The following is a 27,720-nucleotide window of genomic DNA, read 5'->3' on the forward strand; positions in this document are numbered from 1 at the left end:
GTCCAATCTCCCCTCATAGCTAATACCCTCCAAATCTGGCAACATACTGGTAAACTTTTTCTGTACCCTCTCCAAAGCCTCCATATCCTTCTGGCAGTGAGGCAACCAGAAATGTACACAATATTCCAAATGTGGACGAACTAAAGTCCTATACAGCTGCAACATGACTTGCCAATTTTTATACTCTATGCCCCAATTGATGAAAGCAAGCATGGCATACGCCTTCTTGACCACCTTATCCATTTGTGTTGCCACTTTCAGGGAACTGTGGACCTGTACGCTCAGATCCCTCTGTATGATACCGCTTCTAAGGGGTCTGCCTGGGAGAGAGAAATTGAGGAGGGCATTGTTAAAATGATTGGGAACAACAGTACTAGACAGAGTTCAATGTGAGGTCACCCATTTTCATCCCAAAAAAAGGTTAGTGTTTGTTAATTGTTGAGGAGCGAGGAAGTGTGCAGGAAGAGAGGGAGTTGGGGTCCATGTAGGAATGAGGAGCAGCGGGATTAAGGATTCATCTACAGAAACTATTAAAATCTAGTCGACAGCAACAACAAACAATTGAAAAAGCAAATAGAATTTTAGTTTCCATCCCATGAGGGTTGGAATATAAAGGGGAGGATGTGCTGCTCCAGTTGTAAAGTACAGGATAAATCTCAGTGGGAGTTGAAGGGTCAGTCACGAGGGGACATAGGTTCAAGGTGAGGGGCAGGAGGTTTAGGGGAATTGAGGAGAAACGGTTTTACCCAGAGGGTGGTGAGGGTCTGGAATGCGTTGCCTGGGAGGGTGGTGGGGGCGGGTTGCCTCACATCCTTTAAAAAGTACCTGGATGAGCACTTGGCACATCATAACATTCAGGACTATGGGCCAAGTGCTGGCAGATGGGGTTAGGTGGGAGTTCAGGTGTTTCTAATGTGTTGAGAATAGACGGAGAGAAAGGATTTCCTCTGGAACAGCAGCTAAATCTTAAGACGAGACCGTGGCCATTTTAAGGATGATGCTCGGAATAATTTCCTCACAAAAAGCAAAGTGGAAATCTAGACACTCTCTCCCTAAAACATTGGGAGGAAAGAAACATTTCAAAGCTGAGCTTGTTGGGTTTTGTTCGGTAAGGGGATGAAGACATCTGGAACCAAGGTGGACAAATGGCATTAACATTCAGAGCAGCTGTGATATAATTGGCTAGAGGGGCTGAATGGCCTCCTCCTGTTCCTACATTGCAATCATACAATCCAAATCTGCCAGCATTCCAAAGCTCTGATTGGTTCTGGGGATCAAACTCCACCCCCCTCTCCCTTGTTCATGGATAGATGGCAGATTCCTGATTGGTTGTCAGGTGTCTCTGGAGAGGGAGCATGCGGTGTCCACGGGCGCGGTTGACGCCTTCCGCGACCGCTGGGCGCCGCAGGGGCTGGGGTGTATTATCGACCCCAACAATCACCTTTTGGTTTGACGTTTTAAGTTTCCTTTCGACTTTGTTTTTGGTTCGGGCTGTTCCCCCCTTCCTTTTGGGGAGCTGCCCCTTTTACTTTGTCCCTAAGTTAATTTGAGTTCGTTTACTTGGTTGGTATCGGAAGGGATTCCTGATTGGTTGTCAGGGATTGTTAATCACTGTTGGTGATGTCATTCCCAGTTTGAATGCAGGATGTCCCAGTGGTATAAATACAAGAGCTTGTGAGGGCAGAGGTCAGCTTGTTGTTGTGTGACTCTTATCCTCAGTGAGATGGCTTCCCAAGTGCGTCAGAACTACCACAAGGACTGTGAGGATGCTGTTAACAAGCAGATCAACCTGGAGCTCTATTCCTCCTATGTTTACCTCTCCATGGTGAGCTTTGTGTGGGGTTAGTGATTTTCTCTGGGTCAGTGAGTTGGTTTAAGTGTAGTTCCTCCCAGTGAATGCCCCAGAGGGGCTTTTGTTGATGGGCTTCACAGACTGCTCTGTGCTCTAGAATAACTTGAGCCCATTCTGCAGTGTTTTGACCAGAAACTCATGCCAGGAATGTAGCTTCCAACAGAGGATTCATCTCGTTGCCTGAATCTGGTCAAATTATCCCAATTGCAATGGCAGCAAGTATAATCAATTGGGGGATTGAAAGCCCAATCCCTCCCATTTTCTAAATGAGTAACCCCTGTGTTGGATTCTAGTGGCTTCACAATGCATGGATCCAAGTTTGATTCGGGCCTGTTGAGTCTGTATGTTCTTGTCTGTGTGGGTTTTCTCCCATATTCCAAAAATGTGTAGTTTAGGTACATTGGCCATGCTAGATTGCCCCTTTAGTATCCAAAGATGTGTGGGTTAGATGGCTTGGCTGTAGTGATGTGGGTGGGAGAAAGGGCCAGGGTAAATTTGTGTTGCATACCTGATGGGGCTGAATGGTCTCCTGCACTGTAGGGATTCCATAGGACTGAATCCTTTCCTCGTTTGAACTATTAATTATTAGGCCTTGTGGGACGAGAATGGAAATGGGATGTTAAAATTTACATCCCTTAAATGAAAGGAGTTTCATTGTGAAGTCAATGGGTGAAATGGTTGCTGTTGCTGCTATTTGCTTTGAGCTGCCCATGGCTGAGATCTGCATCTAATTCTGACTCTCCCTTTCCATTTATCTCCCTGCAGTCTGCTTACTTTGACCGGGATGATGTTGCCCTGAGTCACTTTGCTGAGTTCTTCAAGGAGCAGTCACATGAGGAACGGGAACACGCTGAGAAACTGATGGAATTCCAGAATAAACGTGGAGGCAGAGTCATCCTGGAGGATGTCAAGGTTGGATTCTGTCTTGACGTCACCTTATTTTTCTATTGTAGTTTATTTTCCCACTGCATCATTTGGTTCCTACTGTCTGCAATGATTAAAAATGCCTCGTGTTGACCTGAGAATGGGTGCATGATGAGTTGGTGTGGCTTTGATCTCTGGATCACCCTGAGTGAGTGGCTAAAGCATCAATAAATAGGGTTCTGGGCTGTAAACTAATGACTTCAAGCTGTGACTCTGATGTAGAGGAGATTTCGATTGAAATAATTTGAGAAAATGGGCTTTGATTCTTACTCTGTCACCTTCAATTGAGGGACTGATGTCATGGTTTCCAATGTAACATCCCATGGTACTGAGGGCTGGATGAGTCCCCGTGTGCTGGCTGAGCGCGTGGGGACGACCGTCCGGCGCGCGACCAAAGCCATCCTAGACCTTGGGACGGTCGTGCTCGGCCCCGAAACTGCACGCAAACTTGAGACGGCGCAGGTGTGCGGTGGGATCCCGCCCGAGCGTTCCCCTGTTCGGGCGGAATTCCACATTGGCCCAAAGCCTCAGCCCCCCTCCCTGGGTGAGGTGCCCCACAGCCTGAGCCGCCTCGCGGAAATGCCCTCCGTGCCTTTTTCTACCGCGCGGAGGCGTTTCCTGTGCGGGCTGCTGCTGCACACCTTCCACTACCGCCTCCTCGCCTGTCGCCCGGATACACCTTGGCGGGCCTTGTTGCCGCCGGGCGGCGGAGGTCCCCGCTGGAGGTCCCTCTACGGAGGGATCTCCCCCAATTACGTCAGGGACCTGGGGTGGAGGGTGATGCATGCAGCAGTTCCGCACAACTGTAGGATTCACTGGTTCACGGGCTCCGAAGACTGCCCTTTCTGCGGCCTTGTGGAGTCCGTGGACCATGTCTATGTTGTGTGTCTTAGGCTGCACTCCCTTTATGTTTTCCTGAAGAACCTTTTTGTTGATGTTTTGTCTGCACTTCAGTCCCACGCTCCTGATCTACGGACACCCGGTGAGGGGAGGGTCGGGATGGTGACCTCCTCGTGAACCTGCTCCTTGGCCTGGCAAAACGCGCCATTTACCGGTCCAGGCAGCGGGCGATCGAGGGGGCCGTCCATCCTGACTGTCTTCCCCTCTACCGCGGCTACGTTTGCGGCCAGGTGTCCCTGGAGAGGGAGCATGCGGTGTCCACGGGCGAGGTTGACGCTTTCAGCGCCCGCTGGGCACCGCAGGGGTTGGGGTGCATTATTGACCCTAATAATCACATTTTAATTTGATGTTTTAAAGTTTCCTTTGTACTTTGGTTTCTGTTCGGGCTGTTCCCCCTCCTTTTTGGGGAGCTGCCCCTTTTACTTTGTCCTGATTTAATCTGAGTTTGTTTACTTGGTTTGGTTTGACCTAAAAAGAGGACAACCTACTTTGTCCCCTTTCAGAAGCCAGAGCAGGATGAGTGGAGCAATGGTCTGGAGGCCATGCAGAGAGCTCTGCAGGTGGAGAAGAATGTGAACCAGAGTCTGCTGGATCTGCACAAACTCTCCTCTGGGAACACCGACCCTCATGTAAGTTGGATGTTATTGGAATCTGTCCTTCACTTGGGGTTTCACATGTGCAGACTGTAGATGGCTTCTGGTGTAAATAGAGACACTGAATCTGGATTACTGAACTGCTCGACAGTCACCAGGCAAGACTGTTCTCTTCCTGTTGGGGTGCACATCAGCGGTCATGGGCATTCTGCCTCTGATCTTCACTAAGCATTCTCCAAGGTGGCTTTCAGAACACACAACAGCGAGTCGCTGAGCAGAAACTGATAGCCAAGTTCCGCACACATGAGGACAGCCTCAACCGGGACCTTGGGTTCATGTCACACTATCTGTAGTCCCCACAGCTTGCCTGGACTTGCAGAATCTCACTGGCTGTCCTGGCTGGAGACAATACACATCTCTTTAACCTGTGCTTAATGCTCTCTCCACTCTGTTTGTACCTTTTTTTAAGACTTGATTATCTGTGAAGACTGCATTCCAATCGTTATTCTGTAAATTGAGTTTGTGTCTCTGTATGCCCTGTTTGTGAACAGATCTCCACTCCACCTGACTAAGGGGCAACGCTCCGAAAGCTAGTGGCATTTGCTACCAAATAAACCTGTTGGACTTTAACCTGGTGTTAAACATCTTCCTCTTGACCCCAGTCCAACACTGGCATCTCCACATTACTGAACTTTTCCCAGGGCATCTGGATCTTGAGACTTCTCTGTTCCCTGAGGCACTCGTTCACGCCCAGTTTAATGGAATTGACTTGCTCACTGGACATATTGAGCCAGAATTGCCCTCTTCACCCAGATGCAGAACTTTGTCACCCTCCCCAGTGCCAAACAAAGAACAATACAGCACAGGAACAGGCCCTTTGGCCCTCCAAGCTCGTGCCGCTCCCTGGTCCAAACTAGACCATTCTTTTGTATCCCTCCATTCATGTGGCTATCTATATAAGTCTTAAACGTTCCCAGTGTGTCCACCTCCACCACCTTGCCCAGCAGTGCATTCCAGGCCCCCACCACCCTGTGTAAAATACGTCCTTCTGATATCCATGTTAAACCTCCCCCACCCCCCTCACCTTGAACCTATGACCCCTTGTGAACATAACACTGATCTGGGCAAAAGCTTCCCACCGTTCACCCTATCTATGCCTTTCATAATTTTATACACCTCTGTTAGGTCACCCCTCATCCTCTGTCTTTCCAGTGAGAACAACCCCAGTTTACCCAATCGCCTCCAGACCAGGTAACATCCTGGTAAACCTCCTCTGCACTCTCTCTAAAGCCTCCATGTCCTTCTGGTAGTGTGGTGACCAGAACTGGGCACAGTACTCCAAATGCGGCTGAACCAACGTTCTATACAACTGCAACATCAGACCCTCAACTTTTATACTCTATGCCCCATCCTATAAAGGCAAGCATGTCATATGCCTTAATTCACTACCTTCTCCACCTGTGACGTCACCTTCAAGGATCTGTGGACTTGCACACCCAGGTCCCTCTGCGTATCTACACCCTTTATGGTTCTAACATTTATCATGTAGCTCCCCCTACATTAGTTCTACCAAAATGCATCACTTCACATTTATCTGGATTGAACTCCATCTGCCATTTCTTTGCCCAAATTTCCAGTCTATCTATATCCTTCTGTAGCCTCTGACAAAGATTCTCATCCAGGAAAGATCATTGCCAATAACATTAATTTCTCCTGTCTTTCCTTTCCAGCTTTGTGACTTCCTGGAGACTCACTACTTGGATGAACAAGTGAAGATGATCAAGAAGCTTGGAGATCACATCACCAACCTGAAGAGACTGGGAGCCCCTGAGAATGGCATGGGAGAGTACCTGTTTGACAGGCTCACCCTCAACTGACTGGGATTCTGGAATCCTTGTTTCAATTGTGTATACAAATAAAATCCTGTTCTGCTTTCTATGGAAATAAAATACAGTATTTATCATGGAACTGTTCTCTCTGCATAATTCAGTAGTTAACTTTTATTCCTTGGGATATGTCACTGACAAGACCAGGATTTGTACACATCCCTAATTGTGCTTGAACTGAGTTTGCTGGGCCATTTTGGAAGGTAGTTGAGTCAACCACACTTCTGTGGGTTTGGAGTTAAATGTCAGCCAGACCAGGTAAGGATGACAGATATTCTTCCCTGAAAGACATAAAGGAACCAGAGTTTTCTTTGATCATGGGTCTTCCTGGTTGGCCAGCATTTACTGCCCATTCCTGGTTGCCCTTGAACTGAGGGGCTTGCTAGACCATTTCAGAGGGCAGTTGAGTCAACCACATTGCTGTGGTCCTGGAGTCACACATGCCAGACTGGGTAAAGACAGCAGATTTCCTGTCATCAAGGGCATCAGTAAACCAGATGAGTTTTTCTGACCACTGACAATGGTTTCATGGTCATCAGTCAGTTTTTTTTTCACAATGCAAATTCCACAGTCTGTGGTGGGATTCAAACCCGGCCCCCTGGAACATTTAGCAGAGTTTTTGTATTATTACCACTAGGCCATCACCATCCTGATGACTTTACATAAAAATATGGCTACCATTACTGACATCAACTTTTCAATACCAGATTTATTCAAAATTAAATTCTGCCACCTGTTGTGGGATTTGAACCCGTGTCCCTGGAGCATTAGCCAAGCCTGTGGATTGCTCATCCTGTGAAGTCACTGCCGCACCACTGAATCCCAGTTCACTTAAGATTCCAAGTTGTAGGGTTGAATAAAATGGCATCTTCTACATTTGTTTTACACCCCTTGTTTCCCAACTTTCTGGAGTTGATTCAACATTTGTTCAGTATGGGTTACTATTATCTCCAATCTACTTGGAGAGGTTGGTAAGGAATTTCTGGAACTGCCATTCACAATTCTTGCTGCAAAAGGGGGTTTCCAGCATCTACTGGGGAAATGGCAGGAAGCAGTGGGAACATTAGAAACTGGGAATGGTGTTGAATTAGTGCATCGCTGGTTACTGTGGGCAGAGTATGGGCTCCAGACTGGGATGTGTCAGGAGGGAAGATGTACAATTCAGGTTTCATATAGACTGTTCCAAGCCACTTGCTGGGTGTTTCTGGGGAAGGGGGCAATGCTGTGAACCATTTATCTTTCAGGCAGGTTGCCATTTGTTGAGTTGCAGTTTGCCCTTCACTAATTGAGATGTTTCTCACTCCTGGGTGAGCAAATACCTGAATCAGCGAGACAACATTTCTACATTCAAGATGTGAAATCTTTCCCCTCAATCCAGTCTCTGAACTTGATTTGCTGAAGGGGCAATCACTGGATTGTGCAGTTTGAGTCTGATGGGGTTAGAACTCCACAGCACGGTTCAATGAAGAGTTGTGTTTGAAACTCCACAATGGGGAACACGTCATTTCCCAGCTCCTTGCTGCTTTCCACCTTCACAGCAGATTCTGATCTCGCTCCATCTCTTTCAATCTCTTGGGGTCAGCATTGACAGTTTGTGTTGTGGGTGTGTTTCAGACCTTCCCCTGAGAGCTTCTCTGACAAACTAGTTAACACGGATTGTGTTGTACACGATCTACTTTTCCATTTGTAAACTCATCAATCCGAGAGAGATTGTGAAGCTTTGTTTGTGAGAAAATGATCCAATTCAGTTTGAGGAAAGTCAAAGAAACCAACTATGGTCGGAGTCTTTTTCCCCGGGTAGAAATGTCAATTACTCGGGGACGTAGGTTTAAGGCAAAGGGGAGAATGTTTGAGATGTGAGAGGCACGTTTTTTACACAGAGGGTGGTAAGTGCCTGGAATGAGCTGCCAGAGGAGGTGGTAGAAGCAGATACAATAGCAACGTTTAAGAGGCATCTTCACAGATACATGAATAGGCAGGAATAGAGGGATACGGACCGCGTGGAGACAAAAGGTCTTTAGTTTAGAAAGGTATCATGTATCAATGCATGTTTGATGGGCCGAAGGGCCTGTTCCTGTGCTGTACTGTTCTTTGTTCATGATGACATTATGGGGAAAGTTCTAGAGAATATTTGGAGAATTGGATTCAGCCATTAGACATTGCTGGGATTTGGTTTGGATGTAGGGGACGGAGAGGAGGGCTAATGGATGTGCATCCCGTTGGCAGGAAGGGCCTAGTCAAATCCCCTGGGATCTGTACAGCCGCCTCCTCTTCATTATCTTTATAAATGACATCGAGAATGGAATAGGCATTAGGATGGGTGGCACTGCAAATACCATCAAACAAAGAACAGTGCAGAACAGGAAGAGCCCCTTCGGCCCTCCACGCCTGCGCCAACACAAGGTGTCTTTCTAAACTAAAGACCTTTTGCCTCCACGTGGTCCATATCCCTCTATTCCCTGCCTATTCATATATCTGTCACAATGCCCCTTAAACGTTGCCATTGTATCTGCTTCTACCACCTGCTCTAGCAGCTCATTCCAGGCACTCACCCCACTCTGTGTAAAAAAAACTTGCCTCTCACATCTCCTTTAAACTTTTACCTTCAACCCACATCCCCTAGTAATTGACATTTCTACCCTGGGAAAAACCTTATCAGGTCACCTCTCAGTCTCCAATATTCAAGTGAAAACAAACCATGTTTGTCCAATCTCTCCTCATACTAAATACCCTCCAAACCAGTCAACATCCCGGTCAACATTTTCTGTACCCTCACTAAAGTCTCCATATCCTTCTGGTAGTGGGGCAACCAGATCTGTACACAATATTCCAAATGTGGCCAAACTAAAGTCCTATACAGCTGCAACATGACTTGCCAATTTTTATACTCTATGCCCCAACCGATGAAAGCAAGCATGCCGTACGCCTTCTTGACCACCTTATCCATTTGTGTTGCCACGTTCAGGAAACTGTGTATGCCCAGGTCCGTCTGTAACTTAATTCTTCCCAGGGATTTCCTGTGTGATGCGCGATTAAATCACTTGGGAGGCTAGATTGTACCCGGGAAATAAAGGCTTTTATTACTAACAAGAATGGAGCATACTATATACAATACAATCCCAGACTAAAGGGTCACCAGGCAGTGCAGTGACCTTTATACTTCCCCAGGTAGGCGGAGCCAACTGGACTGTACCACAGAACAATATCAACAGGTAGAACAGCCCAACCCTAACCCCAACAGTGACAACAGTAACATATCTACAAACACCCATAGTGCTGGCCATCCATGGCTCAGCACTCATAGTGGTAACCAACTATGGTTCACCACACTGTGGAGAGGGAAGTTGAGGAGGGCATTGTTAAAATGATTGGGAATAACAGTACTAGACAGAGTTCAGTGTGAGGTCACCCACTTTCATCCCAAAAAGATCATATCTGCTAAATGTTGAGGAGCTAGGAACTGTGCGGGAAGAGAGGGAGTTGGGGTCCATGTAGAAATGAGGAGCAGCGGATTAAGGATTCATCTACAGAAACTATTAAAATCTAGTGGACAGCAATGACAAAGAATTGAAAAGGCAAATAGAATTTTAGTCTTCATCCCATGAGAGCTGGAATATAAAGGGGAGGATGCGCTGCTACAGTTGTAAAGTACAGGATAAATCTCAGTGGGAGTACAATGTTCAGTTCTTATCTGTTGGCCTCAGAATGAATGCAGCACAGATTGAACAATGTTGCCAGGTCTAAAAGGGTTCAATCATGAGGAGAGTTTGAACAGAGTTGTCTTGCATTCCCTTGTGTGAAGAAGAGTAAGGGATGATTATCATTTGTTTTGATTTGATTTATTATTGTCACGTGTATTAGCATACAGTGAAAAGTATTGTTTCTTGCACGCTATACAGACAAAGCTTACCGTTCATAGAGAAGGAAAGGAGAGGATGCAGAATGTAGTGTTACAGTCATAGCTAGGGTGTAGAGAAATATCAACTTAATGCAAGGTAAGTCCATTCAAAAGTCTTGACAGCAGCAGGGAAGAAGCTGTTCTTGAGTCAGCTGGTGCGTGACCTCAGACTTCTGTATCTTTTTCCCGACGGAAGAAGGTGGAAGAGAGAATGTCCGGGGTGCAAGGGGTCCTTAATTATGCTGGCTGCTTTGCCGAGGCAGCGGGAAATGTAGACAGAGTCAGTGGATGGGAGGTTGGTTTGCACGATGGATTGGGCTACATTCACGACCTTTTGTAGTTCCTTGTTGTCTTGGGCAGAGCAGGAGCCATACCAACCTGTGATACAACCAGAATGCTTTCTATGGTGCATCTGTAAAAGTTGGTGAGAGTCGTAGCTGACATGCCAAATTTCCTTAGTCTTCTGAGAAAGTAGAGGCGTTGGTGGGCTTTCTTAACTATAGTGTGGGCATGGGGGGACCAGGACAGGTTGTTAGTGAACTGGACACCTAAAAACTTGAAGCTCTCAACCCTTTCTACTTCGTCCCCATTGATGTCGACAGGGGCATGTTCTCCTTTACGCTTCCTGAAGTTGATGACAATCTCCTTCGTTTTGTTGACATTGAGGGAGAGATTATTGTTGCCGCACCAGTTCACCAGATTCTCTATCTCATTCCTGTACTCTATCTCATCATTGTTTGAGAAATGGAAGATGATAAATGGGTTTGATTCGATAGACAGAGAGAAACGATTTCCTCTGGAACAGCGGCTTAATATTAAGACTAGACCGTGGCCATTTTAAGGATGATGCTCGGACTAATTTCCTCATGAAAATCAAAGTGGAAATCCAGACACTCTCTCCCTAAAACATTGGAAGGATAGAAACATTTCAAACCTGAATGTTTTAGCTTTGGATGTGGAGATGCCGGCGTTGGATTGGGGTGGGCACAGTAAGAAGTCTCACAACACCAGGTTAAAGTCCAACAGGTTTATTTGGTATTACAAGCATTCGGAGCGCTGCACCTTCATCAAGTGAGTGGACTTTTTAGGTTTTGTTAGGTAAGGGGATGAAGACATCTAGAACCAAGGTGGACAAATGGCATTAACATTCAGAGAAGCTGTGATATAATTGGCTTGAGGGGCTGAGTGGCCTCCTCCTGTTCCTACATTGCAATCATCCAATCCAAATCTGCCAGCATTCCAAAGCTCTGATTGGCCCTGGGGATCACACTCCACCTCCTCACCTTTATTGGTGCCCGGATCGATGGCAGATTCCTGATTGGTTGTCAGGGATTGTCAATCATCATTGGTGATGTCATTCCCAGTTTGAATGCAGGATGTCCCAGTGGTATAAATACAAGAGCTTGTGTTAGAAAGGGTCAGTTCTAGAACTTTCTAGGTTGTAGTAATAGTGAAGATGGCTTCCCAAGTGTGTCAGAACTACTACAAGGACTGTGAGGATGCTGTTAACAAGCAGATCAACCTGGAGCTCTATTCCTCCTATGTTTACCTCTCCATGGTGAGTTTTGTGTGGGGTTAGTGATTTGGTTGTGTTGTGGGCAGGTAGAATTTCTCTGGGTCAGTGAGTTGGTTTTAGTGTAGTTCCTCCCAGTGAATGCCCCAGATGGGCTTTTGTTGATGGACTTCACAGACTGCTCTGTGCTCTAGAATAACCTGAGCCCATTCTGCAGTGTTCAGACCAGAAACTAATGCCAGGTCTCCATGAAGCTTCTGATAGAGGATTTATCTTAGTGCCTGAATCTGGTCAAATTATCCCAATTGCAATGGCAGCAATTATACTCAATTGGGGGATTGAGAGTCCAATCCCTCCTGTTTTTCTAAATGAGTAACCCTGGTTGTGATGGATTCTGGTGGTCTCTCAATGCCAGAGACCCAAGTTTGACTCTTGCCTTGGGTGACTCTGTGTGGAGTTGATATGTTATCCCTGTGTCTATGTTGGTTTCATCTGGATATTCCTGCTTCCTCCCACACTCCAATGGATGTGCAGATTAGTTGGATTGGACATGGTAAATTGTCCTGGGATGTGTAGATTAGATGGGTTAGCCATGGTAAATGTGGGGTTATTGGGAGGGGCCTGGGTAAGATGTTCTGAGTTTGTGCAGACTTTAAGTTTTTGTTTGTTTCAGTGTCATAAGTTGGCTTGCATTAACACTGCAGTTACTGTGAAAATTCCATATTTGCCATGCTCCAGTGCCTCTTTGGGCACACACTGAGGGAGAATTTAGCATGGCTAATGCAGCTAACTAGCATATCTTTGACCGTGCAAACTCCATGCAATTCCCAAGCTGGGAATTGAACCTGGATGGAGAGGTGGCGGCATAGTGGTATTGTCACTGAGCTGGTAATTCAGTAGACCCAGGGTAATCTCTGAGGACCCCAGGTTCGAATCCCACCACGGCAAATGGTGAAATTTGAATTCCACAAAAAATATGGCATTAAAAGGTCCAATGGTAACAACAGAAAATGATAGCTGTAAAAAAAAAAAACCATCTAGTTCACTAATGCCTGTTAAGGAAGGAAATGTGCCAACCTTGTGACCCCAGGGCAATGAGATTGATACTGAAAAGGTCTAGGAAAACACCTGGGATGAAAAATAAATGCCCTGGTGCTGTGAGGCAGCAGTGCTAACCACTGTGCCACCCCAGATGGGCTGAATGGCCTCTTCACCTTAGGGATATTATAAGACTGGGTCCTTTTCATAGTCCAGTGATCTGAAGTGTAAGGTTGTTTATTGGGCTTCCCTGTAGTAGGAGAGGATAGAAATGGATGTCTTGCTATTGAATTTGTGTAGAAACAAAATTTAAATCCCTTTAATTGAAAGGCGTTTCATTGTGAAGTCAATGGGTAAAATGGTCGCTGTTGCTGCTATTTGATTTGAGCTGCCAATGGCTGAGATCGGAGTCTACTTCTGACTCTCCCTTTCCATTTCTCTCCCTGCAGTCCACTTACTTTGACCGGGATGATGTTGCCCTGAGTCACTTTGCTGAGTTCTTCAAGGAGCAGTCACATGAGGAACGGGAACACGCTGAGAAACTGATGGAATTCCAGAATAAACGTGGAGGCAGAGTCATCCTGGAGGATGTCAAGGTTGGATTTGTCTTTGACGCAATGTATTTTGCTTAAGGAAGTTCCTTCGTGGATTTTTAAATGACTTGCTACTGAACCTTTGGGTTCAGAGTATCTGAAGTGACTAAAATTGCTAGTGTTGAATTGAGAATAGAAAGGGATTAGTCAGTGTGGCTTTGATCACCCTGGACTAGAGAAATGTGGAGAGGAAATCACTTCTCAATTTGAGGAGCATGGTTAATGGAGTTTCTATATCTCTGCTACTTTTAGCCAATGCACTGACTGATGTGTCCAGTAATGATCTTCAATGTCATTTCTTAATAATTTAACCCCATGCTCCCTCCAGATGTGTAAGTTAACATACTGTTGGTCCTAACCTAGTTCTCTAAGCATAACTGCTTTGGCTTTGCACTCTGCAATAGCACTAACTAGACATCTTCCCCTCTTCCAGAAGCCAGGGCAGGATGAGTGGAGCAATGGTCTGGAGGCCATGCAGAGCGCTCTGCAGATGGAGAAGAATGTGAACCAGAGTCTGCTGGATCTGCACAAACTCTCCTCTGGGAACACCGACCCTCATGTAAGTTGGATGTTGATATTGGAATCTGTCCTTCACTTGGGGTTTCACACATGTGGACTGTAGATGGGTTCTGCTGTAAATAGAAACACTGTAGATCTGAATTACTGAACGGTTCCCAGAGCATCTGGATATTGAGACCTCTGTTCCCTGAGGCACTTGTTCACTCCCAGTTTAATGGAATTGACTTGCTCTCTGGGCATATTGAGCCAGAATTGCCCTCTTCACCCAGATGCAGAACTTTGTCACCCTCCCCAGTGCCCAAGATTCTCATCCAGGAAAGATCATTGCCAATAACATTACTTTCTCTCTGTCTTTCCCTTCCAGCTTTGTGACTTCCTGGAGACTCACTACTTGGATGAACAAGTGAAGATGATCAAGAAGCTTGGGGATCACATCACCAACCTGAAGAGACTGGGAGCCCCTGAGAATGGCATGGGAGAGTACCTGTTTGACAGGCTCACCCTCAACTGACTGGGATTCTGGAATCCTTGTTTCAATTGTTTATAGAAATAAAATCCTGTTCTGCTTTCTATGGAAATAAAGAACAGTATTTATTATGGAACTGTTCTCTCTGCATAACTCACTCGCTAACTTTAATTCTTTATTCTTGTGATGCCACTGGCAAGGCCAGGATTTGGTCACCATCCTTAAGTGGCCTTTAGCTGCTTGGCCATTTTTTTTAGAGGATAGTTAAGTGTCAATCACATTGCTGTGGGTTGGAATCACGTGTAGGCCAGACTGGGTCAGGATGGTCGATTTCCTTCCCTGAATGAGTGCATTTTTAACAACATTGTCACCAATACTAAGCCCAGATTTTCAATTCTAGATTCATTAAGTTTAAATTCCACTAGCTACTCTCGGGATTTGAACCACATTGCCAAACCATTATCTTAGCCCATGGATTACTTGTCCTGTGAGGTTACTATGAGCCCATGTTCGCAAAATATTCTTAGCTTTCAATCTAATTTTTGTTTAGAACTTGACATTTCTTGTAAATTCCTTATCCTGAAGCAAATCTAGGTCAAGTTACTGGCATCTCACATCTTTAGAGGTTGGTCAGTAGTTTCCTTCCCTGGGGGAGGGGGTTCCAGCAACTCCAGGTACGATGTTAAGAAGGAGTGGGAATGGCATTGAACTACTACTCCCAGACTGGGATCTGTCAGGAGGGAAGGTCTACAAGGACAAGAAGATGCAGAATGTAGTGTTAATCATAGCTAGGATATAGTGAAAGATAAGCTTAATGAGATTCTGCCATCCAAAAGTCTGATGGTGGCAGGAAAGACACTGTTCTTGCGTCAGTTGGTATGTGACCTCCGACTTTTGCTTTTCCTGGTGGAAAAGTGTGTATGGAGTCCTTGATTATGCTGGCTGCTGTTCTGAGGCAGTGGGAAGTGTAGACTGAGTCAGTGGATGGGAGGCTGGTTTGTGTGATGGACTGGGCTTCGTTCATAACCCTTTGTAGTTTTTTTGCAGCCTTGAACAGGGCAGGAGCTATGCCAAGCTGTGACACAACCAGAAAGGATGCTTTCTCTGGTGCATCTGTGTCGTAACAGACATGCCAAATTTCCATAGCCTCCTGAGAAAGTAGTGTGTTGGTGGGCTTTCTTAACTATAGTGTTGGCATGGAGGGGCAGGTTGTTGGTGACCTGGGTGTAACTTGAAGTTCTTGACCATTTCCACTTATCCCTGTTGATGTAGACAGGGGCATGTTCTCCATTATACTTCCTGAAGTCAATAACTATTTCCATTGTTCTATTGACATTGAGAAAGAGATTATTGTTGTCGCATCGACAAAGACAAAGAACAAAGAACAGTACAGCACAGGAAACAGGCCCTTCGGCCCTCCAAGCCTGTGCCGCTCCTTGGTCCAACTAGACCAATCGTTTGTATCCCTCCATTCCCAGGCTGCTCATGTGACTATCCAGGTAAGTCTTAAACGATGTCAGCGTGCCTGCCTCCACCACCCTACTTGGCAGCGCATTCCAGGCCCCCACCACCCTCTGTGTAAAAAAAAAAAAAAAACAAAAAACATCCCTCTGATATCGGAGTTATACTTCGCCCCTCTCACCTTGAGCCCGTGACCCCTCGTGATCGTCACCTCCGACCTGGGAAAAAGCTTCCCACTGTTCACCCTATCTATACCCTTCATAATCTTGTACACCTCTATTAGATCTCCCCTCATTCTCCGTCTTTCCAAGGAGAACAACCCCAGTCTACCCAATCTCTCCTCATAGCTAAGACCCTCCATACCAGGCAACATCCTGGTAAACCTTCTCTGCACTCTCTCTAACGCCTCCACGTCCTTCTGGTAGTGCGGCGACCAGAACTGGACGCAGTACTCCAAATGTGGCCTAACCAGCGTTCTATACAGCTGCATCATCAGACTCCAGCTTTTATACTCTATACCCTGTCCTATAAAGGCAAGCATACCATATGCCTTCACCACCTTCTCCACCTGTGTTGCCACCTTCAAGGATTTGTGGACTTGCACACCTAGGTCCCTCTGTGTTTCTATACTCCTGATGACTCTGCCATTTATTGTATAACTCCTCCCTACATTATTTCTTCCAAAATGCATCACTTCGCATTTATCCGGATTAAACTCCATCTACCACCTCTCCGCCCAATTTTCCAGCCTATCTATATCCTGCTGTATTGCCCGACAATGCTCTTCGCTATCCGCAAGTCCAGCCATCTTCGTGTCATCCGCAAACTTGCTGATTACACCAGTTACACCTTCCAAATCATTTATATATATCACAAATAGCAGAGGTCCCAGTACAGAGCCCTGCGGAACACCACTGGTCACAGACCTCCAGCCGGAAAAAGACCCTTCGACCACTACCCTCTGTCTCCTATGGCCAAGCCAGTTCTCCACCCATCTAGCCACTTCTCCTTGTATCCCATGAGCCTTAACCTTCTTAACCAACCTGCCATGTGGGACTTTGTCAAATGCCTTACTGAAATCCATATAGACGACATCCACGGCCCTTCCTTCATCAACCGTTTTTGTCACTTCCTCAAAAAACTCCACCAAATTTGTAAGGCACGGCCGCCCTCTTACAAAACCATGCTGTCTGGTTATCCCTGCTACCCTTCTTAAACAACGGGACCACATTCGCTATCCTCCAATCCTCAGGGACCTCACCCGTGTCCAAAGAAGCGACAAAGATTTCCGTCAGAGGCCCAGCAATTTCATCTCTCATCTCCCTGAGCAGTCGAGGATAGATGCCATCAGGCCCTGGGGCTTTGTCAGTTTTAATGTTCCCTAAAAAACCTAACACTTCCTCTCTTGTAATGGAGATTTTCTCTAACGGGTCAACACCTCCCTCCGAGACACTCCCGGTTAACACGCCCCTCTCCTTCGTGAATACCGATGCAAAGTATTCATTTAGGATCTCCCCTATTCCCTTGGGTTCTAAGCATAATTCCCCTCCTTTGTCCCTGAGAGGTCCGATTTTCTCCCTGACAACTCTTTTGTTCCTAACGTATGAATAGAATGCCTTAGGATTCTCCTTAATCCTGCCTGCCAAGAACATCTCGTGACCTCTTTTTGCCCTTTTGAGGGCTCAAACTCCCCGTTTGAGTTCACTTCACCAGATTCTCTATCTCATTCCTGTTCTCCGTCTTGTCGTTGTTTGAGCTCTGACCCACTATGGTGGCGACATCAGCAAACTTGAAAATCAAGTTGGAGGGGAATTTGCCCGCACAGTCATAGGTGTATAAGGAGTATAGTAGGGAGCTGAGAACACAGCCTTGTGGGGCACCGGTGTTGAGGATGATCGTGGAGGAGGTGTTGTTGCCTATCCTTACTGACTGTGGTCTGAGAGTTCGGAAGCCAAGTATCCAGTCAGAGTGAGAAGCAAAGCTCCAGGCCAGGGAGTTTGGAGATGAGTTTTAGTGGGAATAACGAAGGCTGACCTGTAGTCAATAAATAGGAGAGGGAAAAGTTTAAAGGTGATGTGAGACAAGTTTAAAGGTGATGTGAGACAAGTTTTTTACACAGAATGGTAAATGCCTGGAATGAGTGGCCTGAAGAGGTGGTTGAAACAGATAGAATAAAAGGATAGGGTCGTAAAGAGTGCCTTTGGTACATTGGCCTTTATAAGTTGGAGTATTGAGTATAAAAATTGGAGTGTTATGGTAAGGTTATATAAGGCATTAGTGAGGCCGAATTTAGAGTATTGTGTACAGTTTTGGTCACCTAGTTACAGGAAGGATGTAAATAAGGTTGAAAGAGTGCAGAGAAGGTTCACAAGGATGTTGCCGGGACTTGAGAAGCTGAGTTACAGAGAGAGATTGAATAGGTTGGGACTTTATTCCCTGGAGCGTAGAAGATTGAGGGGAGATTTGATAGAGGTGTATAAGATTTTGATGGGTATAGATAGAGTGAATGCAAGCAGGCTTTTTCCACTGAGGCTAGGGGAGAAAAAAACCAGAGGGCATGGGTTAAGGGTGAAAGGAGAAAAGTTTAAAGGGAATATTAGGGGGGGCTTCTTCACGCAGAGAGTGGTGGGAGTGTGGAATGAGCTGCCGGATAAAATGGCAAATGCGGGGTCACTTTTAACATTTAAGAAAAACTTGGACAGGTTCATGGATGAGAGGGGTGTGGAGGGACATGGTCCAAGTGCAGGTCAGTGGGACTAGGCATAAAATGGTTCGGCACAGACAAGAAGGGCCAAAAGGCCTGTTTCTGAGCTGTAATTTTCTATGGTTCTAAAGGCATCTTATCAGGTACAGGTATAGGCAGGGAATAGAGAGATAGGGACTGCATAGCGGCAAAAGGTATTTAGACCTTTGCCTGTGTCGGCGCAGACTTGGTGGGCCGAAGGGCCTGTTCCTTTGCTGTCCTGCTTTTTGATCATAATTACATCAGGTTCTAGAGAATATTTGGAGAATTGGATTCAGCCTTTAGACATCGTTGGAATTTGGATAGGATGTAGGAGACAGAGAGGACGGCTAATGGGTGTGTTCTCTGAAAGGAATAGAGGGCCAACAATTCCAATCTGTTGATGGCATTAGGTAGGGTGACACAGCAAATCCCATAGCTGGGAGGAGGAGGTGGAGGGGACATTGTTAAAGTAATTGGGAATAACAGTGCGAGACAGAGTTCAGTGTGAGGTCACCCACTTTCATCCCAAAAAGATCACGTTTGCTAAATGTTGAGCTCGGAATTATGGGGAAGAAAGGGAGTTGGGGTCCATGTAGGAATGAGGAGCAGCGGGATTAAGGATTCATCTACAGAAACTACTAAAATCTAGTGGACAGCAACAAAAAAGAATTGAAAAGGCAAATAGAATTTTAGTCTTCATCCCATGAGAGCGGGAATATAAAGGGGAGGATGTGCTGCTGCAGTTGTAAAGTACAGGATAAATCGTAGTGGGAGTACAGTGTTTAGTTCTTATCTGTTGGCCTCAGAGTGAATGTAGCACAGATTGAACAATGTTGCCAGGTCTAAAAGGGTTCAATCATGGGGAGAGTTTGAACAGAGTTGTCTTGCATTCCCTTGTGTGAAGAAGAATAAGGGATGATTATCGTAGAGAAATGGAAGATGATAAATGGGTTTGATTCGATAGACGGAAACGATATCCTCTGGAACAGGGCCTTAATTTTAAGACTAGACCGTGGCCATTTTAAGGATGATGCTAGGAATAATTTCCTCACAAAAAGCAAAGTGGAAATCTAGACACTCTCTCCCTAAAACATTGGGGGGAAAGAAACATTTCAAAGCTGAGCTTGTTGGGTTTTGTTCGGTAAGGGGATGAAGACATCTGGAACCAAGGTGGACAAATGGCATTAACATTCAGAGCAGCTGTGATATAATTGGCTTGAGGGGCTGAATGGCCTCCTCCTGTTCCTACATTCCAATCATACAATCCAAGTCCTACTGCATTCCAGAGCTTTGATTGGCTCTGGGTATTACACCCCACCCTCTCTGCCTCATTGGTGCCTGGATTCATGGCAAATTCCTGATTGGCTATCAGGGATTGTCAATCATCATTGGTGATGTCATTCCTAGTTTGAATGCAGGATGTCCCAGTGGTATAAATACAAGAGCTTGTGTTAGAAAGGGTCAGTTCTAGAACTTTGTAGTTGGCAGTAATAGTGAAGATGATGTCCCAAGTGTGTCAGAACTACCACAAGGACTGTGAGGATGCTGTTAACAAGCAGATCAACCTGGAACTCTATTCCTCCTATGTTTACCTCTCCATGGTGAGGTTTTTTTTTGTGATCCTATTTCAAAATTGAAATTCAAAATATCATTATACTCTCAGCTAATTTTTTATCCAGATGAACGAATTGGCTTCAGTCTGTCTCTATCTCTCCCTGGACTTCATCCTGTGATCACTCACTTTTGGTAGACCTCATTCAATGGATTATTCCTTCTGTTGTAGTTAATCTGAGGTGTTCACCCAGAAACCAGCTCTTGGCTTTTGTAAGCTTGTAACTAAAGATTCATAAACCTGGTTAGTGCTGTCTAATTGGAGACAAAAAACAGTTAAGTCTAATTCAGTAAATTAGTCAAGCATTAGTTCTAACCAATTTTCTCAATTCTAGTTGAATGAAATGCCTAATCTTGTCTGAGTCTTCCTCCAATTTGAGGCTGGATCCCTGAACAGGGACAAATGTTAAATGTCTGAAAGGGAACAGTTATCTTCTAACACTTCCATCTGAAAACTCCAGTGCAGTTTGATAGAAATATTGCTCCTCGTTCATGCATATCTTCTAATAGTGATGTGCCCTTGTTTAACTCTTAGTGTTTCAGTATAATCCAGTGAGGCAAATTGATTTGTAAGAACTTTCCTTGAGCCCCAATTCCCTTGTGAACATAATCATCAGAGTGTGAAAAAGGTTTACAAGAATAGTTTTGGGGATGAGAATCTTCAGTTGCAAGAGTGGATTGGGACTGCTTTTCTTGAAAAGAGAAGAAGCTTTGATGGAGATGCTCCCAAATCATAAGGGAGCTGGACAGAGTAGACGGGGAGAAAATATTCCTGTTTGTAAAAAAGATTGAATTAGAGGGCACAGGTTTGAAGTGAAGAAGAAAATGTGATGTATTGAGTGGTTTGGCTCCAGAATGTTCTGCCTGGAAGGTTCAATTGAGCCATTCAAGAGGGCATTAGATTACTTGAGTGGAAACCCCTGTACAGGGGAGTGGTGCTCAAGTCGATGCCTGTTTAGGGAGAGCTGGTGCAGTCCGGATGGGTCAAATAACCCTCTTCTGTGCCATTGCTCTAAAGCAAGGTATTGAATAATTTATCAATATTTTGGTACTTTTTCAATTATCAGTGGATGGGTAGGGTGAATGCATGGGGTTATGGAGATAGGGCCTGGGTGGGATTGTGGTCAGTGCAGACTTGATGGGCTGAATGATCTCCTGCATTGGGATTCTGATCTACCAGACTTTATTTTTTTCCTTTTCTCTACCCACAGTTCTGTTACTTTGACCGGGATGATGTTGCCCTGAGTCACTTTGCTGAGTTCTTCAAGGAGCAGTCACATGAGGAACGGGAACACGCTGAGAAACTGATAGAATTCCAGAATAAACGTGGAGGCAGACTCATCCTGGAGGATGTCAAGGTTGGATTAGTTTTTTAATCAGCAGGCCTTGTTTGGCCTGACCTTTGTCTTGAGGATTAATAAACATTGCATGAATGAAACATCGGAAAGTTCTGGTTAATTTAGTGCATGGAATTAGTCATTGTGTTTAAACCAGCAAAATTGGGGCCACCAACAGATCAAATGTAGTAATGGGGATGGTTGCAATGCTAAAACTAGACTCTAATGAGCTCTTGAAGAGCCATAGCTGGTAGGTGATACAGGGATGGATTAATCCAGCAATTGGAGCTATCACTACAAAGTCAGCTTGTAGAGGGGGGGTGCACCTAAGACAAGAAGTGTTACTGTCCTTGGCAAAATTATCAGGAGCACTTTTGAATTCTCCACCCTAAAGCTGTGTTGTGAATAAAATCCAAATATCATCCATTTGGGTGTGTTAGTAAACTGGAGTAACTAATTCTTGTTAATCCACTAACCCTATTTACTGATGGGATTTCTTTCCTGCCCCAGAAGCCAGAGCAGGATGAGTGGGGCAATGGTCTGGAGGCCATGCAGAGAGCTCTGCAGATGGAGAAGAATGTGAACCAGAGTCTGCTGGATCTGCACAAACTCTCCTCTGGGAACACTGAGCCTCATGTAAGTTTCGCAATTCCATTTGAAGGAGCTTTCTTGACCCTGATGTCCCAGAGCCTGACATGTAAAGTTGTGACTCCAGCCAATTCAATATTTAATCCAGTTGGAGTCATACAAGACATCAGTTAGACCTCAGCAGAAATAGTGTATGTGGAGAAGGTGGTGAGATCCTGGATTTGACACTGACCCTTTATGGCTGAGGGTAAAATTTTGAATTCAGTTAAACTTCTGGAATTAATTGTCTAATGACATGTTGCAAAAACCCATCTGGTTCACTAATGTCCTTTTTGGGGAAGGAAATCTGCTGGTCTGGCCTACATGTGACTCCAGACCCACAGCAATGTGGTTGACTCTTAACCGCCCTTTGAAATGGCCTAGCAAGTCACCAGGTTCAAGGGCAATTGAGGATGGCCCAGCCAGTGAAACCCACATCCTAAGGAAGGATGCAAGTGCAGAAGAGGATAACAAGATTGGTTGGTTGCAGGAATGGGAAACTGTTGAGATGGGACTGCTTTCCTTGAGAAGGCTAGGAGAAGACTTGATGGAGATGTTCAAAATCATGGGAAGGTGGGGTGCTGGACAGTAGATTTTGGGGGTGGGGGGCGGGGGCGGGGGGGGGGGGGGTGGTGGTGGTTGCAGGGGGAAAAATAAACTGTTCCAACTTGTGAAAGGATCCAGAACAAAAGGGTGTGGATGGTTTCTTAAAAAGCAAATTATTGCAGATGCTGGAATCTGAAACCAAAAGAGAGAATGCTGGAAAATCTCAGCAGGTCTGGCAGCATCTGTAAGGAGAGAAGAGCTGATGTTTCGAGTCCTGATAACCCTTTGTCAAAGCATTGGCTTTGACAAAGGGTCACCTGGACTCGCAACATCAGCTCTTTTCTCTCCTTGCAGATGCTGCCAGACCTGCTGAGATTTTCCAGCATTTTCTGCCTGGGTACAGAGATTCACAAGAGCAAATGTGGTGAACCTTTCTATTTATCAAATGGTTTGGCAGTGTGGTGAAGACCAGTTCAATTGAGGCCTGATGATAGAAACCAATACAAGGGGAAGACATTGCTCAGTTGGTGCAGGCATGATGGGCTGAATGGCCTCCTGTGCTATAACATTCTGATTCTCTGTAAAGATGGTTGGTAAATCATAACTTGTTCTAATCAGTTGGCTCTAGATAATTTAGCTGGAATACTCCTATCTGAAGTTGTACCATGCACCTGTGGGAGATGTGACTAAACAGAAGAGATCCCCTGACAATGCTGCTCTCCCTCAGTGTTGCAGTGATTGAAATTGACCTGGATTACACATCCCCTGAAGTATTGGAGCATATAGGGCCCTCTGGCAGGGGTATCAGTAAGCCAAAGACCTATTTTGGGCAAGTGAGAATTTGATGTGACCTAATTGTGATATTTGATGCCAGTGCATAAAGCAAATTGAAATTGGGGTACCAAAGTTATGATTTTTAAACTGAAGGGTCTAATTTATCAATTCTAGCATTACCCCCAGGGATCAACACCCTCAAATCAAATCTTTTTGGGGTGCTGATACTAGCTGCCTCAGGATCTTGGACGAGTTGCAAGGAGGCTGATTCAATTTATCTCCAGAGGTAAATTTTTTACTATCCTACTTGCAGCTGTGTGACGTCCTGGAGACTCACTACTTGGATGAACAAGTGAAGATGATCAAGAAGCTTGGAGATCACATCACCAACCTGAAGAGACTGGGAGCCCCTGAGAATGGCATGGGAGAGTACCTGTTTGACAGGCTCACCCTGGGAGAGAGTGACTGAATTTACTGCAGATCCTACAGCCTGTATCTATCAAGTCATCTCGAGTGCTTTGATTTTTTTTTTCACTTTAATGGTAACCAATTGCAGCAATTGTCATCACAGCTGTGTAAAATAAAATATTGAATTGAACCTCTAATGTTCTAACTTATTTGGGTCTGTGCTCGTGTGACAGTGACTCAGTTGTGCTAGCTAACCATCCAACATGGTTATTATTCCAGTGAAGACATTCATTCTCTTTTTGCAATATTTAACATTGCTCCTGTTATGAAAGTGGAAAGACCTTTTTTAACATTTCAGTGCAGCCTTTTTCTAAACTGATTAGCACAACAAATGGACTACTCCTGAATCTGAGGTTGTGATACCTTATGGCTGTTGGATTGTCCCTGCTTCTGGCTGGAATAAACCTGGGCTCATAAAGTGCTACCTTGTGAATAATGTACAATACTATTGTTTTCCTGGGTGGATATATACATTTGCTCCAGCAGCTTGTCTGGGCTTCATATCCACCAGATTCTAAAACCATTCCTTCTAGTCTTCACAAAGTGGATCTTCCCCGGATCCAATCCTGATTTTTCAGGGATCTTGTGTCTCACTAAGACTGCCTCTTCTAAACTCCCACAGGTCTTGGGTTCCACTCTGAAACCAGCCCCTTCATCAAAGGAACAAGCCAAGTGAAATATCCCATGGACTCAAATTTCCAACCTTGATAGACCCAAACTGCGCACTTATTCTATTCCCTTTCCAGTAAACAGCAAGATGCTAACTTCAAGATTCATAGACACCCACATCACCTGCACCAGAGTTTGGCAATCTCTTGCCATCTAAACAGTAAGCTGCTTTCCTATTTCTGCCACAAGTCCACAATATACATGTCCTGCTCTTAATTCATTCTATGTTTGTATACATATTTCCCCACACTCTGAACCTATCTATTGCCATCATAGACTCCTTGTGTTGCCTCCCTTACCCATTTTTATCAGCAAGATACATTCCTTCTGTGTACCAAATGTCTGGGTCCAAAGTGTTCAATAGTCTGAATCTATCTGACCGAGAGGCTTATTACAATGTGGTCAGTGGAGCATGAGATATTGTCACCAGTACGCACATCAACGGATAAGATGGCATTGTATTTCTCTATATATAATTTCACTGATCAAGCAATCCCTACTCTTGTTAATGCTTTGGAGTCATGGGTTCCAATCCTATGATGGCTTGTGTGAGTTTAAACTCAAATCGAGGTACTGTCCCAAGTAGGCTTACATTAACACCACACACAATCCCTACAGTGCAGAAGGAGGCCATTCGGCCCATCAAGTCTGCACCAACCACAATCCCACCCAGGCCCTATCCCCATAACCCCACATATTTACACCTCTGATCTACACATTCCAGGACACTAAGGAGCAATTTAGCATAGCCAATGCACCTAACCCACAAATATTTGGACTGTGGGAGGAAGCTGGAGCACCCGGAGGAAACCCACACAGACATGGGGAGAACATGCAAACTCCACACAAAGTGACCCAAGCCGGAAATTGAACCCAGGTCCCTGGCGCTGTGAGGCAGCAGTGTTAACCACTGTGCCACCCATGCTGCCCATGTAAAGCATCCTTTCCAGTTACATCACAGCTTGGCTCCTGCTCTGACCAAGACTGCAAGGAACTATAAAGGGTTGTGAATGTAGCCCAGTCCATCATGCAAACCAGCCTCCCATCCATTGACACCGTCTACACTTCCTGCTGCCTCAGAAAAGCAGCCAGCATAATCAAGGACCCTAGGCACCCTGGACATTCTCTCTTCCATCTTTTTCCGTTGGGAAAAACATACAAAAATCTGAGGCCATGCACCAACCAGCTCAAGAACAGCTTCTTCCCTGCTGCTGTCAGACTTTTGAATGGACCTAACTCACATTATGTTGATCTTTCTCTACACCCTAGCTATGACTGTAACACTACATTCTGCATTCTCTCCTTTCCTTCTCCCCTGTGTAATCTCTGAACGGTATGCTTTGTCTGTATTGAGCGCAAGAAACAATATTTTTCACTGCATTCCAATAGATGTGACAATAAATCAATTCAAATCAATTATTTAGAACACAAAGTGGGTAGAGAGTTGCTCTTGGGGTTTTAGGCAATAAAATGACAGAGATTAGAACCGCAGCCAGTTTTCCATAAAAAAGATAAATCAAGGATTTGGAATGGGAGACACTGGGTGGAATTTTACCGGCACGTCCACCTGAGGTTCATACGATCGTGCCCGGGGCCAATGGAGAATGCCGTTCTCCGAGCCTCGCCCGCCCCCGGAATCAGGGAGGGCATGCCATTAAAATTCCGGCTTATATCCCACTTTGCCAAGCTAGGAGATTGTGAAAGGCGCTATATAAATGAACATTCTTGCTTTCACATTTATCTCACTCCTTTCGCCATACCTCCTGCTATAAGGCCATGAGCAGATGATTCAGGTTTACCATAAATTCCCATCAATTACCCAACAAGAGAATATCTAACCATCCCCCCCTTGACATTCAAAGGCATTACTATCGCTGAGTCCCCCACTATTAACACCCTGGAGGCTACTGTTAACCCGAAACTGAACTGCATCAGTCAGGTAACTACTGTGGCTGCAAGAGCACGGACCTTCTCTACATGTAGTCCAGCAGGGCATGAATATGGCTCACCAGCATCTTCAAGGCCAAAGTAGGAGAGGCCAACAGATGGTGGCCTTGCTAATGATGCTCTTATCACAGAATAATTATATAATGGAGGATATGCCCCTGTCTAAATCAATGGTGATGAAGTGGAAATGGACGAGAGCTTCAAGTTTCTAAGTGTCCAGATCACCAACAACCTGTCCTGGTCCCTCCACGCCAACGCTAAAGTTAAGAAAGCCCACCAACGCCTCTACTTTCTCAGGACATTTTTAGGCAGGAATCTGATTTAGATGCGTTCAATCATAATCCCAGGTCAGAGGCTGGGAATTCTGCAACGCGGAACTCACCTCCTGACTCCCCAAATCTTGTCCACAATCCCCGAGGCACAAGTCAGGAGTGTGATGGAATACTCCCCACTTGCCTGGATGGGTGCGGCTCCAACAACACTCAAGAAGCTCGACACCATCCAGGACAAAGCAGGATGTTTGATTGGCACCACATCTACAAACATTCACTCCCTCCATTGTTAGAGTTCTCTTGGGTAACAGCAATCTAAAGGCACTCAGTCAACTCCTTTCACAAACAGCGCTGGCCACCGTGCATCCAATGCAAGGTCTTTAATTACTTGTGCACAAGGAGAACTCTCCACGGCCAACACGGAATGACCGGAGCGGTTCTGAGGTTACAGAGAAACAGCTCAGCAGTTATAGTCAATTATAGCAAATCAGGAACAAGAGATTTTTCACATCTTTCACTGACATACATATTTGCCAATTAAATTCCAGCCTTTCGCCCTTTTTCATTCGATAAAAAATTGACTTCTGCTAATCCTTCATTTGCATAGCATATCCCCATATCTCGCCTTTGGTATTTGTTATGGAAAAAATCTGGTCTTGTTCACCCTCTGGTGAAGGCCGAAAAAGGAAAATGTTAAGGGGGCCTGTGAAGAAATAGCAGAGACTGACTCCCTTTGAAGGTCAGTAAACATTTTTCACTACTGTACAGAGATTATTTAATTTGAACACTTTAACTTCCGCACAATTTAACTTCCAAACTATGAAACTTCAATCTGAACATTATAACTTCCACACCATCACCGACACACCATGGCAGCCATGGTGGGAATCTGCAATGCGCTGCTTGGGAAGGTAATGGAGGTCGGAAACCTTACAAACTCTAAAAAACATTTGGATGAGCACTTGAAATATCATAACATTCAAGGATATGGGACAAGGGCAGGAAAGTGGGATTAGCACGACTTTAGTGTAGTTATTGTCAGTGCAGATTTGATGGGCCTCATATAGGGGGGCTAATTAGGTGAATAAACACACAACCATA

At 45.2% G+C, this 27,720-nt stretch overlaps 3 protein-coding genes across 3 annotated transcripts; all 3 read left to right on the forward strand.

Moving 5' to 3' along the window:
* Positions 1–1,717: 1,717 nt before the first annotated feature.
* Positions 1,718–6,146, forward strand: LOC144509503 (ferritin heavy chain B-like). Its single transcript, XM_078238409.1, has 4 exons — positions 1,718–1,825; positions 2,618–2,764; positions 4,180–4,305; positions 6,000–6,146. The coding sequence occupies exons 1-4, from the start codon at positions 1,724–1,726 to the stop codon at positions 6,144–6,146; spliced, it is 522 nt and encodes a 173-aa protein (XP_078094535.1). The 5' UTR covers positions 1,718–1,723.
* A 5,360-nt stretch (positions 6,147–11,506) lies between these two features.
* On the forward strand, positions 11,507–14,227 carry LOC144509073 (ferritin, heavy subunit-like). Its single transcript, XM_078237383.1, has 4 exons — positions 11,507–11,611; positions 13,054–13,200; positions 13,631–13,756; positions 14,081–14,227. The coding sequence occupies exons 1-4, from the start codon at positions 11,510–11,512 to the stop codon at positions 14,225–14,227; spliced, it is 522 nt and encodes a 173-aa protein (XP_078093509.1). The 5' UTR covers positions 11,507–11,509.
* Positions 14,228–19,867: 5,640 nt separating this feature from the next.
* Positions 19,868–23,732, forward strand: LOC144508887 (ferritin heavy chain A-like). Its single transcript, XM_078237102.1, has 4 exons — positions 19,868–19,969; positions 21,191–21,337; positions 21,827–21,952; positions 23,577–23,732. The coding sequence occupies exons 1-4, from the start codon at positions 19,868–19,870 to the stop codon at positions 23,730–23,732; spliced, it is 531 nt and encodes a 176-aa protein (XP_078093228.1).
* Positions 23,733–27,720: the final 3,988 nt, after the last annotated feature.

Source organism: Mustelus asterias, chromosome 21, assembly GCF_964213995.1.
Source record: "Mustelus asterias chromosome 21, sMusAst1.hap1.1, whole genome shotgun sequence".
NCBI lineage: Eukaryota > Metazoa > Chordata > Chondrichthyes > Carcharhiniformes > Triakidae > Mustelus > Mustelus asterias.

Coding starts and splice junctions, on each gene's coding strand:
- LOC144508887 (XM_078237102.1), top strand. CDS start 19,868: ATGATGTCCCAAGTGTGTCAGAACTACCACAAGGACTGTGAGGATGCT. Junction 19,970..21,190: donor CCTATGTTTACCTCTCCATG/GTGAGGTTTTTT, acceptor CTCTACCCACAG/TTCTGTTACTTTGACCGGGA. Junction 21,953..23,576: donor CTGGGAACACTGAGCCTCAT/GTAAGTTTCGCA, acceptor TCCTACTTGCAG/CTGTGTGACGTCCTGGAGAC.
- LOC144509073 (XM_078237383.1), top strand. CDS start 11,510: ATGGCTTCCCAAGTGTGTCAGAACTACTACAAGGACTGTGAGGATGCT. Junction 13,201..13,630: donor TCATCCTGGAGGATGTCAAG/GTTGGATTTGTC, acceptor CCCCTCTTCCAG/AAGCCAGGGCAGGATGAGTG. Junction 13,757..14,080: donor CTGGGAACACCGACCCTCAT/GTAAGTTGGATG, acceptor TTTCCCTTCCAG/CTTTGTGACTTCCTGGAGAC.
- LOC144509503 (XM_078238409.1), top strand. CDS start 1,724: ATGGCTTCCCAAGTGCGTCAGAACTACCACAAGGACTGTGAGGATGCT. Junction 1,826..2,617: donor CCTATGTTTACCTCTCCATG/GTGAGCTTTGTG, acceptor ATCTCCCTGCAG/TCTGCTTACTTTGACCGGGA. Junction 2,765..4,179: donor TCATCCTGGAGGATGTCAAG/GTTGGATTCTGT, acceptor GTCCCCTTTCAG/AAGCCAGAGCAGGATGAGTG.